At 40.8% G+C, this 18,376-nt stretch overlaps 1 protein-coding gene across 1 annotated transcript; it reads left to right on the top strand.

Moving 5' to 3' along the window:
- The first annotated feature begins 676 nt into the window (after nucleotides 1-676).
- LOC125448554 (probable G-protein coupled receptor 139) lies at nucleotides 677-12,403 on the top strand. The gene is made up of 2 exons (XM_048523937.2): nucleotides 677-990; nucleotides 9,087-12,403. The coding sequence occupies exons 1-2, from the start codon at nucleotides 762-764 to the stop codon at nucleotides 9,980-9,982; spliced, it is 1,125 nt and encodes a 374-aa protein (XP_048379894.1). The 5' UTR covers nucleotides 677-761; the 3' UTR covers nucleotides 9,983-12,403.
- Nucleotides 12,404-18,376: the final 5,973 nt, after the last annotated feature.

Below are 18,376 nucleotides of genomic sequence, written 5' to 3'. Positions count from 1 at the left end.
ATGCACAATAAATGCTTTCCAGTGACACCCAGATCCTAAAAATGAACTTTAAAAATTATACTTAGAATTCCAATGTTCCCCTCAGTACTTTCTGCTACTTCATGGAAGAAAAAAACTGCATACATTTGGAATAAGGGTGCATGATAGTTTCAATTTAATACTAAGGTCCATCCAAATAGCCATTTTGAATTTTCTTCTATAAAATTCACATGCTTTCAGTTTTCAGCTGGCTGTTTTGTAAATTGTCTGCTCCTCAAATTCATTTTCTGAACAGAGTGTGAAGTTTGCAAGCATTTGTGTATCTGTTATGACTACAAGATCAAAAGAAGACCAAACGTTTATGTTTCGGGTCATTGTCATTTCTGATAGCCCTTTCATTTGCCACTCACTCAAAAACCAAATGCACTTCATCTGGTGTGTGTGTGTGTGTGTGTGTGTGTGTGTGTGTGTGTGTGTGTGTGTGTGTGTGTCTGTGTGTCTGTGTGTCTGTGTTTGCAACAGGGTGCATGCCCTTAAAAGGTGTTATCTCATCTTATTTATTTCGTGACTGTAATTGATGCTAATAATCCTAGAGACTAATTGTGTCACTGGAGGTTTTGCTGTCTCTATTTATAAATGTCTCCCTTCAATATATATTGGAAATATATATTCATTGGAAATTTTGCCTCCAGGCTTACGAGGAATTAATGGCATTGAGAGAGAGGAAACATTGATTTCAATGTCACCGCAATGGTACAGAGACTGAGCATAGATGGGATGTTATGACAAGGATTCCGCCACGAAAAACAATAGATTGGACTGCCACGGAAGTTAGTCAGAATCTGAAGAAAGTAGATTGGCATGTTGCAACAATGAACAGAAGTCTCAGCTCGGCACTTCACCATCTTACTGCAAGCTACGACGAACTGTCTCTAAAACATCGAATCAAATATGTGCTTCGGGTTATTCAAGCAATTTACTACCCTCTCCTCGCAATTGTTGGTCTCACTGGTGAGTGTTTGTGTCCACCTAGATAGATATTAAGCCATTCTTACCTGTGTTGTAATAGTTTTCAGGTTATATTGAAAATTCCCAACATTTATATCTCATTTTTCGTAAAATAAAAATCCTTCTCTCTTTCCAAGCCTTGAACTTTAAAGAAGCAGTTTAAAACTTTGGAGGAACTTTGGTACTGAAACTGTCTCCCAAATTCTCTCACTGATTAATCCTGTCCACCGCCACTATCATAGTTTTGTTCTTTTCCAGCTCAGACCCATAAGTAAAAGTTATTTCACAGTCATAATCTTTCTTGCATTGAGTTGAAATGTCTAATACTTGAGGGCAAGCATTTGAGGCAGGGGGAGTAACCTCAGTGGAGATACGGGAGAAAGTTTTTTTTTGCAAAGAGGACAGTACGATTCTGGGATGCACATCCAGGCGTGTCAGGTTATTTGAGGGAGTTTTAGGTAAGCACATAAATGCATAATCAGTTGAGGGATATGGGCGAAAGGCAGGCCGAATGGATTAGCTTAGTTTTTTGGCATGTGTGACACAAAATCTTGGGCCAAAGGGGCTGTTGTACAGTTTAATGTTCTATGCTTGTTGCATCCTGACTAGATTGTTGCAAAACTGTTTTGGGCACCCTACTAACTTCCACTCATCAAAACCTTTCATTCCCATACCCGCCTTACCAAAATAGCATTATTTGAAACAGCAAACATTGTTTCACGAAATTACATTGGCACCTGTCCGACAATCACATAATGATACTATTCACATTCGTGTGATTCACATTTATGCCCACAATGCTTCCGGAGCCTCTGATCTCAAAACCGTAACTCTCTATCTCTCTCTACAAATGTTGCCAGACTGGTTTTGTTTCTCCAGAGATGCATGTTTTGTCTCAGATCTCCAAAGTTCACGCTTCTTAGTTTTACTGACATGTGGGCGCAAGTAGATAAAGTGTTGCGCAGTTGTCAAGTGAATAGAGACTGAAGTGAGTCAAATAGGGAGTACAAGGACGCTGTCTGTTAACTGTTCAGCTGGTTATCCAATAAGATTCCCATGCATTTGCTTAAACCAGGAGCAGTGTGGGAGGTGAATCTCATTCAGAAAGGAGATTTTCACTGGGTTATTTCATCACATTCAATGCAACATGACACCACACCACTAATTGCGGACTGCAATGTAATTGGCTGCTGAAGTTAAAATTTCTTTTCAAATATATGCATCAGAAACTTTTCCCCCAGGCAACAGCTAACCATCACTTTCAACTATACATCCTTTGATATATCCAATGGCCGTGAATGCCATCTATACCAAATGTGGAAAGCACACTAAGTTCTTCATCAATAGGGCAGAGAACATAGAACATAGAACATAGAAAAGTACAGCACAGTACAGGCCCTTCGGCCCACCATGTTGTGCCCTGAAATATTCCTATTCCAAAAATAAAATAGCCTAACCTACATACCCCTCAATTCACTGCTGTCCATGTGCATCTCCAGCAGTCGCTTAAATGTCACTAATGACTTCGGTTCCACGACTGGAACGTCAATATTAAAGGGGTAACAGAGGGACTGCACTGAGGGAGTGCAGCTGCTGCGAAGATCACTACAAAGGATATGGCAGACTTTGAGTGGTCCATTTTGTGGGGATTGATGAAATAAGGTTCTGTCCTGTGAGATGGTTCACTGCCACAGGGCCCGCATCGAGGGAGTGGTGCACGAACAAACCAACACTGCCAGACAAAAATATACAAAACAACTGCGGATGCTATAAATCAGGAACAAAAACAAAGTTGCTGGAAAAGAAGAATGAGAGGCCACTTGATTTTGGAACTCCTTGCCACAGAGAGCCATAAATGCGTGTGGTGAGAAGAGAGTTTGGGTGCATTTTATTAGGTTGAGGTAGAAAGATCTGTAGGAGTGTCTAGGAGTATGGGATCAGCTGTAATCTTTCCCAATGGTGGAGCTGGATCCAAGGACCCAACAAACTAGCCTCATTTCTATATCTTATTGATGGTCTTAAAGGAATTTTTTTTTGCCAGTCTTGCAGGAATCCTGGTTAAGTGGGAGCAGTAGATTAATTAGCATTAAGTGGGAGCACAATAGTCCCAATTAGTTGCATTAAGTTAGTCCACAGTCACCCTGATGAGAAGAAATGGATTCAGATGGCATGCTTAAAACGGGTTAAATTACTCATTTAGTGAATATGAATATGAAAAATTTGTGGGTAATCTCAGTTAATTCAAATATATGCCAGGATTTGACGATTTACTGAATATTTCTTGTTTGTTGATGTAGCAGTAGAAGATGGTAAGTTATATGTAAGTACCGTTTTCCTATAAAGTGTTATACCTTCGGTATCAAACCTCTAAAATTTGGATCAGAATGTTAGCTCTTCAGATGATGGATTCACAACCCTCTGGGGTCGCTGCAAATCTCTTTTTCTCTCCACAGGTGCTGCCAGACTCGTTTAATTTCTCCAGAAATGTATGTCTTTGCCTTGGATCTCCAGCATTCTCAGTTTTTTTTTGTTTAACTGATACATAGACACAACAGCTTGAAGAGCAACTTAATTAACAACTGAGCAGAGGCTGTAATAAAACAAATAGGGAGGACAAGCGCACTGTCTCTCAACTGTCCAGCTAGTTTTCCAATAAGATTCCCATACCTTTATGTAACACAGGAGCATAATAGGGGGTGAATCCCATTCCGGTAGGAAGTTTTCATCAGAATATTTCATCACAGGCAATGCAAGGTGACACCTAGCCGATGCTTCAGGATTGCAATGTCACTGGCTGCTAAAGTTAAAATTTCTTTTAATTTATATGCATCATATTTTTATTCATTTCCTAGGCAAAACTATCCATCACTTTCTAGTGTGCTATCTTTTGATGTATCATATGGGAATGGGGGGCATCCATACCAAATGGGGAAAATATCCTGAACTCTTCCTCAACAGGGAAGAAAAACAATGACAGGCCCTTTGATATTGGAACTCCTTGCCGCAGAGATCCATGGAAGTGGTGCAGAATGGAGAGAGTTTGTGTGTATATTTAAGGCCGAAGTAGATTGGGTGGCACGGTGGCTCAGTGGTTAGCACTGCAGCCTCACAGCGCCAGGGACCTGGGTTCGATTCCAGTTTCAGGTGTCTGTCTATGCAGAGATTGCACATTCTCCCCGTGTCTGCGTGGGTTTCCTCTGGGTGCTCCGTTTCCTCCCACAGCCCAAAGATGTGCAGGCTAGGTGGATTGGCTATACTAAATTTGCCCGTAGTGTTCAGGGGTGAGAGGGTTATATGGGGATGGGGTCTGGGTGGGATGCTCCACAGGGCGGTGTGGACTTGTCGGGCCAAAGGGACCGTTTCCACACTGTAGGGAATCTAATCTAATCTAGATCAGTATGGGAATCTAGGGTTAGAGGAAAGGACAGAAAATTAGAGGTGAAAATTAGAGCTTCTCATCTGACTGATGGTTGGAGCAAGTTCAAGGGGCTTAACAAACCAGAAACTCAACCTGAGCTACAAATCTTCTCAAAACTCGCTAAAACCAGCCCTGTTCTTATACCTTACGGGCTGATTATCTCATGTGAGTTTTGCCAGTATTGTGAGAATCTCAGTTACGTGAAAGTAGTTGCATTAGCAGATTAAATACTATTGAGGGGGAGCACAATGGTCCTGATTGATTGCATTACATAAGTGCACACTCTCGCTGATAAGAAGAAATTAGACTTAAAAAGCACTGTTAAAATGGGCTAAATTGTGAACAACATACCAAATAGTAAATATTGGGCAGCAAGGGAACCTTTTTGTGTATGTGAATAATGTAAGGAATCTGTGGCTAATTTCAATTCATTCAAATTGGAAATTGGCTGATTAACTGCACATTTTTTTTTGTTTGTTTGCTGATGTACCACTGGAATATGGAAGGTAGTAGGTAAGTATCATTTATCTATACCTTTGGCATACAACCTCTAAAACCCCGATCACCATGCCAGGTTCTCAGATAATGGATTCTCCCTTATCACTGTTCTTCTGTTCTGTAATTCCTGCCACGCTGTCCAATCAGTACAGTTTGTCAATTGTTGTTTGCCATTTTTCATTAGGCACTGGTCTCATCTTTCCACAAAGAGTGCACCTCCATATTGCTGCTGCCACTCCTGTAATACATGGTTGTATCCTTTGTTCTTCCTTGCTCAAACGCCAATCTTTAAAATTGTTAATCAATCTCAGGTATCAAGTAATGATATGAAAAGTGTGTCGCTATTGGGATAGAGTGGACAAAGTCAGAAGTCACAGCACACCAGGATATAAGCCATCAGGTTTATTTGAAATCACTAAGCTTTTGGAGAGCCGCTCTTTCATCAGGTGAGGCGCATATACTTCAGCGTTCAGGGATATACTCTAATTAAAGAAGGATGAGTGGTAATGCTTTAACCTGACTACCACCACGTCTCAGATGAAAAAAGAGGTTGAGAAGGAGAGTCCTTCACGGTAGCCTCAGACAACGAACCCATGCTATCAGCATTAACTTGACATTACAGACCAACCATCCAGGCAATTGAACTAACCAAACAAAATATAAGGGGCAATTTTCTGTTAATTATTCAAACTACTTTAACCATAATTGTTAAGCAGATTCCTTCATGTAGAGGATGTGTTTCTGACTTAAATTACAAATGAAAAATCATGGAAAACCACACCATGTCCCATAATGAAACAATTGCGTTCTACCTGTGGAATACTGTTTCTGCAATCATGCATCAATTTCAAAGTTTTTTTGTTTTACGTATGGTGATAAGAGTAGGTACTTGGTATATTCAAAGGCAACAATACAGCTGCATCAGTTGAGACAACATTGTGTATATCCACTTTCTAATCATACTGTTGACACTGCAATCTTAATTTCAACTTCTTTTTGTTATCCCTCTTGTTTAAAAACCAATATCATTTACCGGAGGAGATCAACGCTGGCTAAACGAGCATCTATTGTCCATCTCTAATTGTACAGAGGGCAGTTTGAGAGTCAACCACATTGTTAATAGCCTGGAGTCGCATGTAGGCTAGACCAGGTAGGGATGGCAGTTTCCTTCCCTAAGGGACATTTCCAAAGCACATCGTTGTTACTGACAATCAATTCGCAGTCATTGTTTGACTCTTACTAAAATTATTATTGCAGATGATAGATTTCTTCTCATGACAACTCAGTTCCTTTTGCTAGTCACTTTAAGTTTGTTCCCATAGTAGTCAAGCACGCATTCATAAGAAAAAGTATACCCATAATTTCCTTATGGTCTTCAGCATTTGAGTTTCACTATCAAATTTGACATTAGATAACTATTTTCTCATGATGCAATCAAAGCTTCACCAATCTATCCACTTATTTTAAATTCCACAAGGCTAAAACCTTTCTGAAAGGTCTCTTCTTCCCTCTGTAAGGCAATGAGGTTTTTCGGTACTTCTGTCAGAGTATTTGGCATCATACACTGGCTGGGCCAAAATTGTTGCTTTTCTCAGATTTCGCACAGCTTACTCACTATTGCCTTCCATATCACTAGTAATAACGCTGAATATTCCATAAGTTTGAGCAAGTGCTTGGAAAATCTGGCCTGTCACCAAGGAGAAGTGGAAAACACCTGCTCACTGTGTTCCACTGCACTGATGCTAAATCTGTCCCAAGATCTTTTTACAGCTTCAGCTCATTTGCGCTTCAAAACTGAATGTACTCACATGCATACTCTCCAAGATGAATGATGGAAAAACGTGAATCACGTTTCCCAATACTACTCCCCAGTTACAGTTTACAAACTAGGGCATTCCATTTCTGTCACTCACAATTATCTGAGAAAAATCTTTATTCCCCCATCGATAGAACATCTGAACTCCAGCTGCATAACATGACAGATTCTCCCAACACATTACTGGCTGGAATCTTCTTTTAGGCATGTTTTAAAGTTAGTTGTGTGAGACAGGAGACTGGTTGGACACCTGGAAATCACTGCACCCTGGCCGATTAATAGAAATGACTATGTCAATTAAATATCAAGTTTCACTTCATATTAAGTACCTGATTGTGACAATGAATTTTCCAACACATTCTATTGCTTGATAAAACAGGCGTGCTGGCTGGCATTGGAAGTTGTCTGTGAATCACTGAACCAGTTGCTTCAACTGGCATTACCTAATTTAGCTTGTTGCAATGTCAGGGCTCTAGTGGTACAATGGTAATGTGCCTATCCCTGCATTGTAATGTCTAGGTGCAAGCCCCACCTGCTCCAGAGGCATGCTATGACATTCCTGAGTAAGTTAATTAGAAAAATAGATTGTTTTTGTTTTGAAATTAAATAATTTAGCAGGGTTCTTCTAACTGCACTCATGAGTTTCTCTGCCTCTGAGTCTGGTATTCAGAGGCCCAGCTTGAAATCACACCTTTTCCTGAGGTGTGTCATAACCGTCATTGAAAGAATCGATGGGGAGTATATCACTGGAATATTATTAATGCACCATTCAAAAAAGTGAGTTGTTCCTATTAGTATTGTGCCCATTCTACTGCACCAGAAGAGCTGTGTTAAAGTCTATAGTTGTATAACAACAGCACTGAGCAGGTTGATGAGAAAGTATCTCAACATCTGTACTGAGGGCTCTTGTCATTGTGTCCCGACCTCCGAATCAGGTGTAAGTCTTACCCGTTACAGACACTTTTTACATCAGTAGAAGTCATTTTTTTTTTGTTCAACCCTCACATTCATACAGGGAAACGGCTGATTAGGCTCTGCTTAAGTGAAATGTAGCTCAAATGAGATTAAAAGAACCAGTAGGAATTCAAAGCAGAGGGAAAAATTGCGCTTCCTGTCTGAAAAAGGCCAATGACAAAATAAATCATTATTTCTGTTTATTTGCATTTGCCAGTGTATTAGTTTTATTGAAGTGTACTATTTGTACTATTTGTGAGGTTTTATTTTGCAGTGGCATGTTGAACTACGAAGTAGCAGATAACAGCATTACTTCAGCCTCGAGAATGCACATGCTGCCTTGTAGGGAAAGTCCAGGCTGTTTCAGTTCTCCTGGATGACTGTTTGTACTGGACACATCATCATTTGCAGCAACTAAGATCCCAATGAAAGGCTGCTTCAGTCTGCCTGTTCTAGCTATGGGTTGAAAACTATGTGAATAGCACATTTGTAGTTGTGGCCACTGCAACCTGACATTCTGTAGGGTTTTGTGACCACAAGGAGGCGCAGTGGAACAGGAAGGAAGGACACAAATCTACCGTGTTCATCCTATTCTCCAAATAGTGTTAGGTTCTGAATATTAACAGTGGCAATTAATCAGGGGAGTTCAGCCAGAAAGGGGTCATTTGTTTAAAGTTGTGTTAGTGATAATTATGCGAATTGTTTCATTGATTATTTAATTATTATTTTCATATAATTCAATTCCATGCTGATTGTAAAACATGAGAGAATTTTTCATTTATTAGCACACATAACAGTACACAAAAGATCTAAAAGCTGGATACTCAGAAAAACTGAAGCAAAAACTTTTATTGTGTGTACATTGTGCAGTTTCTACGGAATGGGAAATCCATTTTAATCTTTCATGTTGATCATCCCACAGCAGAACTGGAAGTAAAATGGAGAGTCAGAAGCAGAAGGGTGACCTTACAAAACATTAGAAAATCATGAGAAGCATGGATAGGGTGAATATCAAGATATTCTGACCAGGGTAGGAGAGTCCAAAACTGGAGAGCATATTTTTAAGGTGACAGGGGAAAAATTTCAAAAAGACCGAAGGGTCAACTTTTTTCATGCTGAAGTTCGTGCATGTGTGGAAGGAAATGCCAGAAGAAATGGATGCTGATACAACTGTAGCATTTAATAGACATTTGAGTGGGTATATGAATGGAAAGGTTTCAGAGGGATATGGAAAAAATGCTGTAAGTGTGACTAGATTCATGTATGATATCTGATTCACATGGACAAGTTGGACCAAAGCTTTAGCTTCCATGTTGTTCAGCTGTATGACTCTATGAACCATTCCTGAGTCTACGGTGGAACTTTACTCGCAGGCCGCTGTATAATTTCGCTGTACTTTTCTCTTCTTTACAGTAAACATTGTAACGATTGTCATCCTGTCTCGGGGAAAATGTGGTCTCTCTCGATGGATTACGCGTTATCTGGTGGCCATGTCAGCGGCAGATCTACTCGTTGTTATCCTAGATCTGATGTTGAGACATATTCCAATTGTTTTTAAGGAACAGTTTATTTTTCTAAAATCTGTCCCTTTGTGCAATATTCATGCTGTCCTGCTATATACAGCTATTGATTGTTCTGTATGGTTCACTGTCGCTTTTACCTTTGATCGTTTTGTAGTTCTTTGTTGCAGCAAGCTGAAAAGTAGTTACTGCACTGAAAGAACAGCGGCTGTAATTCTGGGAACAATGACTGTTTTGAGTGGTTTGAAGAACATTTTCTGGTATTTTATGCTTACAGGTTTGTATCGGCTTCATAAAGATCCCTGGTTTTGTAATGTATCAACAAGTGTTCAGTTCTCTTTGGTCTGGAGATCCATTGAGTTTGTCCATTACATATTCACTCCAATTATCCCATTTGTCATTATTCTGCTGCTGAACGCATTCACTGCAAAACACGTTTTCATGAACACCAATGTCCGCAAGAGACTTCGCACTCAGAGTATTGTAAGGAATGTCAGAGATGCAGAGATGGAGAATAGAAGAAGATCCATAATTTTACTCTTCTTAATCTCTGCTAATTTTATCCTACTGTGGTCAATATTAGTGATTTCCACATTATGGATGCGAATGACATTATTGGGATATGCTGTATGGATCGATCGATTTTGGCGAGATATTGGCTTCATGCTACAGCTTCTGAGCTGTTGCACAAATACTTGTATTTATGTTGTGACACAGAAAATGTTTAGAAATCAGTTGAAGAATGTTCTACGATGTTTATTTACTCTAAAATTCCAAGCCATCCAATGATGTAATTACTCAATCATTGAGTGCATCGAGCAGCTTTATTATACTTCACACTTGCTGTAGTCAGCTGGAAATTTTTATTTGTTAAGAAGTCAGGAAATGTTTTTCAAAATGGCCATTTAGTGGGCTGTAAGGTTTCATCCTTATAGTAGTTGAAGAAATAAAGTAATGCCCAATCACCACAGTGACAGGAGCAAAGACATGTCACACATAGTTCTTAAGGGGTGAAACAATTATACTGGGCAAAATTAATTAAGATACAAATCTGGTACTGTCATCTCCAGTCATAATTGTTCTCCAAGGTATTTTATGGGTGAGGATCCCTGGATGGCTTGCTAATGCTCAAAATGCTGTTGAGGCCTTTTGCCCAGCACAGAGGTGGGAAGTGATACTCTCTTTCCTAACATGAGTAAAAGTAACAGGTGAGCTTCTGTCACACAGTATGAGCAAACATTGCAGGTAGGACATGTTCCTTCTGTACTTGGAGAGGTGTGAGCAGATCTGATCAAATTTTGTTTAAGCAGCGGAGCTGGGACTGTATTTGCATTGTGATTGTTTGGCCAGATTCAATATGACTGATGGCAGACTAGGAATTGCATCCATCTACTTCCTTGTTGAGAATTTTTGGAATACTTTGTTCCTCATATTGTAGGTGATGCACAGTTCCATCCCCATGGTGCATAGAGATGCATAAGGGGACAATTCTCGATACAGCAGCCATGTCAGTTGATGCCATTCCCAAAAACACTCAATCCAAAAGGGTCAAAAACGAAAGCATCGTAAAGCGTCACCAGCTGACAATCTCCATTATAAACAGAATAACGACAACAATAACTGGAATAAGATAGAATAAGCATGGAAACTTTTGCCTTTAAGCAATCAGAATTTAAGTAACACCTAATCTTCATAGTGTGGAAAGATATATAATCCATGGTAATGTTTAACAATACTACATAGTCGTTAACATTCCTCAATAGGAGGGAGAGAAAAAAAAAAGATAGTTTAAAAGGTTCAAGAGTTGGTTGAGTAAAGTACTCAAGTCTTGCAGAGGACTCCAGCTGAGTTACATTGAAAACAATGCAGAAATATTCCATATCACTCAAATCCTGGGAAGAATCAGAGATAAAAAGCAGTAATGATTAAAAGAGCTAGTTTTGGAGCACATCACGTACAAACATCAGATTGAGGAAAACTTAGAATTGAAGAGGTAAAGTAGAATATGTTTAGCATGAGGCCTGGACTCAATTTCACTCCATAAATGAGTTTTTGAAATGTTCAGATGTCACTCAATCTGTCCCTTGATTGCTTTTCAAGTGAAACATTCCTTCAGACAACAGAAAGATAGATTAGGCTTAACGAGGGGCCTATTTTATTTCTACTTAAAGCTTCAATATCAATCCCTGCCGTTTTGCAATGTCTTATCCAATATTTAGTTTTCACACTGTAACTGGGATATGAGCTGCTTGCAGTTATAAATGTTGATTTCACCCAAAACTCATGCTGAGCACAATCTGCATGAGTTGTCTTTTCTGGTCTTTTCTGATCTGATCCTATTGAAACCAGGCATTGGGTTTAAAATATAATCTCCAGTGTCCAGTAGCAACAATGATTCTGATGAAGCAACATTCTGGGGAGATTATTCTGACACTTCAGTGTCAGATTCCTTGCTCCCTATTGAAGCTCCCAATAGAAGCCTTCAGATCAGACATTGATCAAGAGGGCCCAGAAAGGCAGAAGGGCGTGAGATTTATTGCTTTCCTTCTTTTCCATTTTTGTTTTATTTTTACTTAATAGACATTCATTTCGACACAAATTACTGCTGTCAAGTCTTCACTTAACAACATTTAATCGAATTCAAAAGCAGCACTTTTGTACACTCTGTAATCCAAGACACTATCTTTTTTGTGTTTTCTCCGTTACTACCTATCTGCATCTTTTGCAATAGTATAATTGACTGTCACTCGCTATCCATCAATTTAGGTAGATTGATGTCAGCTTTTCCAAAACCCTTCCTCTTTCTCCTTTTCACATTCACTCACTGTTTTTCGCTGTGATTTCCGTAAGCTTGATGTTTCTCTGGATAGAAGCAAAAACCAGCATGTTGATAGATGATCGTGAGGGAGGGTGAACTCAATATTGGCGTTCGGGAGAGGGGATACCAGGCTCAGTGGAAGTAGTCGCAGAGCCTTGGCTGTGTTCAAGTATAAATGCAACTAGGACTCTGAGAAAGGAGAATTACAGCTCTTGGCAAAGGAAATGGAGTTTCTAAATGATGAGGTTGCATGGTTTGTGAAGAGCACAGGATCATGGAGATCAGGCCAAGAATTCAGGAAGGGTGTTTTTGAGTGCAGATTGGAATGCATGGAGGATATCAGAGCCTTTCACAAATATTGCAATTCTGTTGTCAGTTGGACCAAGTTTAAAACTATACAAGATCAAAATTCCAAGTTGGTTGCTTTTCTAAAGAAAAATAAACTGTTTGGATTGAAAGTTATTTTGCAACCTCATTACGGATGTAAATAATCCCTGAGTGTCCGAAACTGCTCAATTAAACTGATTGAATGAAGTGTAGGTAAGCCGCTGGTTGACTTGGAAATGGGGTGATGGCCTGAGGTACTGAGGAGGGTCATCAGAAGTAGGTAAATGTTGAGCCTTCTCTGATTGCATGGGAAACTGCCATCGCGGTCTGAGCAGGTGTTGAGAGTGAAAAAGGTCTGTGCCACAGTGTCCAAAAGGATGTCATCCCTGCAAAAAAACTATTAAAGGAAGAGTGGAGGGGAATATGACATCCAACTGGAGGTGGTGCAAATGTTAGCCGGCGGTCGTTTGGAGATGAGACCTGGAAAGTTATCAGCCACAATCTTAAAGAATTATGAGGCAAGCTCGTGGTGTTGAATGGCCCACTTGTGCTATGGTTTCTTGTGCTCTTACATTCATGCTTAGAGAAAATTCAACACTGCACAAACATACCTAAAACCTTCATCACAGTAACAGCATCCAATAAGCCATTCCTGAAAATGCCACCTGCACAGCTGTATGTGCACAAAATACCACACACATCATTTCCCAAGCCTTCTCTAGACAGTGCCCTTGTCATATTCACATAGACATCCATCACAGTGTATATGAATGGCAGCCATCAGATTTCATGGCCACCAGCACTCTCCTTCCCTGGAACATTGTGTGCCTGTTTCTCCTGCAGTGGTACAGGGTGAGAATGTGACAAAGATGTTTTTTGTCATGTGAAGAAGCGATTCAATCTATCCAGTTTGAAAAACAATGACCTCTTCAGCAAACCTGGGCACACATCCTGCAATAAGGAGGAACATTGCACAATCAGCATTCTATATAAGTTTTCATACTCAATGTTTGAGGGGTAGTAGCAGGATAGACACACATAGAATCTGGAAGTATGACTCAACTTGTCAAGATGAAGCAGCATACTGAAATAATTGAGTCACTTCAAATATGTGTGCTTGAAATCTACTGTGGTGACAGCACAGCACAAACAACATTCATGATATTGTGCTTGTGAAAAGGGACATTTTGCAGTCAACCCAGGAGTTTATGCCCCTCCTCTCACTGACTACCTCCTCCAGGAATTCGAAAAGTCTGTCCATGCAACTTGGAGTTGGCATGCCCTGGATTTCCTGAATGTTTCACCTTTCAACTGGCCTGGCACCAGATTAGATCAATCACATGTACCATCAGCAGTCAGACTACATTTGTGATGTGTCATTAGATTTGAGGGATGACATTGAGTGAGGCGATGGATCTGTAGTCTGTGTCACAGTGATGGGTCCCTTCATGGTGAAGCATAATGCATCATTGTTGTGTGAGTGTTGAAGGCCATGTGTATACAATATATAGTCATCTTCTAATGTGTAGTAGAACTGGGAGTGGTCATGAAATCGTCCAGTGACAGGGATCTGCTGATATGGTTTGTACAACATGAAAGTGTTGTGGAGCATGAATTTGATGTCTGGGCAAGGAATGTGAACACTGATTTGTATGACTGTTCATGCTTAAGGAGCTGTGTTTGGAGCAGAGCCATGTTAAGTCATCATAGGGAGGCAAGGATCAGGGAAGTAAACATGTGACTGAAAGAGTGGCATAGGAAAGAGGGTTTCCTTTTCATGGGGCATTAGCATCAGTTCTGGGACAGGAGGGACCTATACCGCTGGGATGGACGCTACCTGAACAGGACCGGGCCCAGTGTTCTGGCAAAAATGGTAAATAGACTGGTTAATAGGACTTTGAACTAGTAATTAGGGGGCAAGGGAGAAGTGAGCATAGAGGGAGAACAACAATTAGTGAAAGGCAAATCGGCAGGTTAGCAGGTGATGCGGAAGCTTTAACTCCATGGAAAATCAAGATAAAAAGAAGTTAAAGAGAAGGAGAACTCAAGAGTTGTTAGCAATGGAGGTACTAGACCCAGAAAGAAGGTGCAAAAACTGACATAAGGGCACTTTATCTGAATGCTTGGAGCATTCAAAACAAGGTGGATGAGTTGATGGTGCAAATCATGGCAAATGGGTAGGATTTAGTGGCCATTACAGAGACATGGTTACAGGATGGTTATGGCTGGGAGTTAAATATCCAGGGGTGTCAGACTGTTCGGAAAGACAGACAGGAAGGTAAGGGAGGTGGTGTTGCTCTGATTTTTAAGCTTGATATCAGGGCAGTAGAGAGAGATGATATCGGTTCCACTGAGCAAAACGTTGAATCCATTTGGGTGGAAATTAGGAATTAGCAGGGAGAAGAAGTCACTGATAGGTGTGGTCCATAGACCACCAAATAATGACATCATGGTGGGGCAGGCAATTAACTTGGAAAGAGCTAATGCATGTAAAAATGGTACAGCAATGATCATGGGGGATTTTAATTTCCATATCGATTGGTCAAACCAGGTCGGTCATGGCAGCCTTGAGGAGTGGTGCGTAGAATGCATCCGTGATAATTTCATTGAACAATATGTAATGGAGCCTACAAGGGAGCAAGTTATCCCAGATCTAGTCCTGTGCAGTGAGACAGGAATAATTAATGATCTCACAGTTAAGGATCCTAACCGGAAGGAGCAATCACAGTATGGTTGAATTTAAAACACAGATGGAGCATGAGAAGGTTAAAACCAGTACCTCTGTCCCATGCTTAAACAGAGGAGACTATGAAGGAATGAGGGAGGAGTTAGCTAAGGTAGAATGGGAGCAAAATCTTTATGATGGGCCAATTGAGGAACAGTGAAGGACTTTCAAACAATTTTTCACAGTGCTCAGCTGAAGTATATTCCAGTGATCAGGAAGAACTGTCGGAAAAGACAGAACCAGCCATGGATGTTGAAGGAAATAAAGGAAAGTATCAGATTGAAATAAAAGTACAAAAAAGCAAAGAGTACTGGAAAACTAGTAGACTGGGAAACTTGTAACGGCCAACAGAAAGCCACAAAAAAAGGTATAAAGAAAAGTAAGCTAGATTATGAACGTGAACTAGCTCAGAATATTAAAACAGGCAGCAAAGGTTTCTATAAATATGTAAATTGTAAAAGAGTGGTGAAGGTAAACATTGGTTCTTTAGAAGATGGGAAGGCCAATTTAATAACTGGGAATGAGGAAATAGGCGAGACATTAAACAGTTATTTTGTGTCAGTCTTCACAGTGGAAGACCTAAATAATATGCCGAAAACTAATGGCAAGAAGGTTATAGCAGGTGAGGACCTAGAAACTATCACTATCACTCAGGAGGCAGTGCTGGGCAAGCTAAAGGGGCTACAGTTAGACAAGTCTCCTGGTCCTGATGAAATGCATCCCTGGGTACTAAAAGAGGTGATGGGGAAATAGCAAATGCACCAGTAATTATTTACCAAAATTCACTGGACTCTGGGATGGTTCCCACAGATTGGAAAACAGCCAATGTGATGCCACTGTTTAAAAAAGGAAGTAGACAAAAAGCAGATAACTGTAGGCCAGTGAGCTTTGGTAGTGGGGAAAATATTTGAATCTATCATTATTGAGGAAACAGCAAGACATCTGGATATAAATTGTCCCATTGGAAACACCCAGAATGGGTTCATGAAAGGTAGGTCATGTTTAACTAATTTGATGGAATTCTTTGAGGACATTACTTGAATGGTGGACAATGGTGAACTTGTGGATGTGATGTGAGCGGAGATAATGGGAACTGCAGATGCTGGAGAATCCAAGATAACAAAGTGTGAAGCTGGATGAACACAGCAGGCCAAGCAGCATCTCAGGAGCACAAAAGCTGACGTTTCGGGCCTAGACCCTGATCAGCTTTTCTCCTGAGATGCTGCTTAGCCTGCTGTGTTCATCCAGCTCCACACTTTGTTGTCTGTGGATGTGGTGTATCTGGATTTCCAGAAGGCATTTGACAAGGTGCCACACCAAAGGCTGCTGCATACTATAAAGTTGCATGGTATTACAGATAATGTATTGGCATGGATAGAGGATTGGTTGACCAGTAGAAAACAAAGAGTAGGGGTAAATGGGTTCTTTCCAGTTCACGGTCAGGGGCTAGTGATCTGCCTCAGATATCAGTGTTGGGACCTCAGTCGTTTACAATTTACATAGATAATATGGAGTTGGGGGCTAAGTGTGGTGGGTCAAAATTTGCAGATGACACTCAGGGGAGTGGTAGAGCAAAGCGTGAAGAAGACACTGAAAGTCTGCAGAGGGATATAGATAGTCAAAGTGAGTGGGCAACGGTCTGGCAGCAGGAGTACAATGTTGACAAGTGTGAGGTCATCCATTTTGGTAGGAATAACAGCAAAATGGACCATGTTTTAAATGGTAAAAATAATTGCAGCACACTGCTGTGCAAAGAGACAGGTGTCCTTGTGCATGAATCGCTGAAGGAGGGATTGCAGGTGCAGCAGGTTATTAAAAAGGCAAATGGAATTTTGTCTGCCATTGCTTGCGGAATGGAGTTTAAAAACAGGGAGGCTATGCTGCAGCTGTATAGGGTCCTGGTGAGGCCACACCTGGAGTACTGTGTGCAATTTTGGTCTCCTTAATTAAGAAGAGACGTACTAGCACTGGAAGGGGTGCAGAGGAGATTCACTCGGTTGATTCCAGAGTTGAGAGGGTTGGATTACGAGGGAAGACTGAATAGACTGGGATTATACTCATTGGAATGAGGGGAGATTTGGTAGAAACGTATAAGATTATGAAGGGAATAGATAAGGTGGAAGCAGGGAGGCTGTTTCCACTAGCAGGTGAAACTAGGCTAGAGGGCATAGCCTCAAAACAAAGGGAAGCAGATGTAGGACTGAGGTCAGGAGGAACTTATTCGCCCAAAGGGTTGTGAATCTGTGGAATTCCCTACCCAGTGAAGTGTTTGAAGCTACTGCACTGAATGTTTCTAAGGCAAGGCTAGATAAATTTTTGAAAACTAAAGGAATTAAGGGTTATGGTGAGTGGACAGGTAAGTGGAGCTGAGTGTCAACGATCAGTCATGATCTTCTCAAATGGCGGGGCAGGCTGAAGGGGCCAGATGGCCTACTCCTGCTCCTAGTTCTTCTGTTCTTCAATGCAAAAAATAATGAGGAAATCTGTTCCGGCTCCTCAGAGTTAACTGTTCACAGGCTCAGCCATATTTTCATCCTAAGAACGTTCATTTTGAGACTATTTTTAAAATGGACACAATCTATCAACATCCAGTGACATCAATAATGAGAGGACCCATTCACTGGTGAATGTTCAAACAGATATCCCGACCTGTCTGGACATGTAGTCCAACTACTTACTAAGAAACTGAGATGTTGGTGAATGAGGGACTTTGTGAGGCCATTATAAAGTATGGACAATTCTCCGAGACCCAGGAATCGGCTCCACTCTCATATCTGGCTCCACAGCTTTCTGGCACATAGACCAAAATCATTGAAAATGGACAACTCCACAATAACACTCAACACTGAAGCCTCACAAGGATGCATTCTCAGCCACATATACTGCCTGTGCACTCATGACTGAGCTGCCAATTTCCAAATGAACACCATCTACAAGTTTGCTGATGACAGAGTCATGGTGGAGCCGACATCAAACAACAAAGATGCAGAATACAGAAAGGAGATAGAGGGCTTGGTGACATAATGCAAGGATAACAACCCCGTTGTCAAAATCATCAAAATGAAAGAGCTGAGCATTGTCTTTGGAAAGAAAGGAGGAGAACATGCCCCTGTCTGCATCAATGGTGCAGAGATTGGGAGCGTCAGGTTCATAGGAGTACCCAAAACGAGCAACCTGTCCTGGACTTGCCACATAGTTGCAACGGTCAAGAAGGCACAACAATGTCTCTTCTTCCTTCGGTGTTTCCTGAGGAAATTCAGCATGTCCAAAAGGACCCTCACCAAATTTTACACATGCAGCATAGAAAGCATTC

The sequence above is a fragment of the Stegostoma tigrinum genome, chromosome 41 (assembly GCF_030684315.1).
Source record: "Stegostoma tigrinum isolate sSteTig4 chromosome 41, sSteTig4.hap1, whole genome shotgun sequence".
Classification (NCBI taxonomy): Eukaryota; Metazoa; Chordata; class Chondrichthyes; order Orectolobiformes; family Stegostomatidae; genus Stegostoma; species Stegostoma tigrinum.
Note: the sequence above shows the minus strand (reverse complement) of the source record. Positions and strands in the feature narration are given on the sequence as shown.

Excerpts from the sequence above, each read along its gene's own strand:
- LOC125448554 (XM_048523937.2), top strand. The coding sequence starts at position 762 with ATGACAAGGATTCCGCCACGAAAAACAATAGATTGGACTGCCACGGAA. Across the intron at positions 991-9,086 it reads CGCAATTGTTGGTCTCACTG|TAAACATTGTAACGATTGTC; the intron begins GTGAGTGTTTGT and ends TCTTCTTTACAG.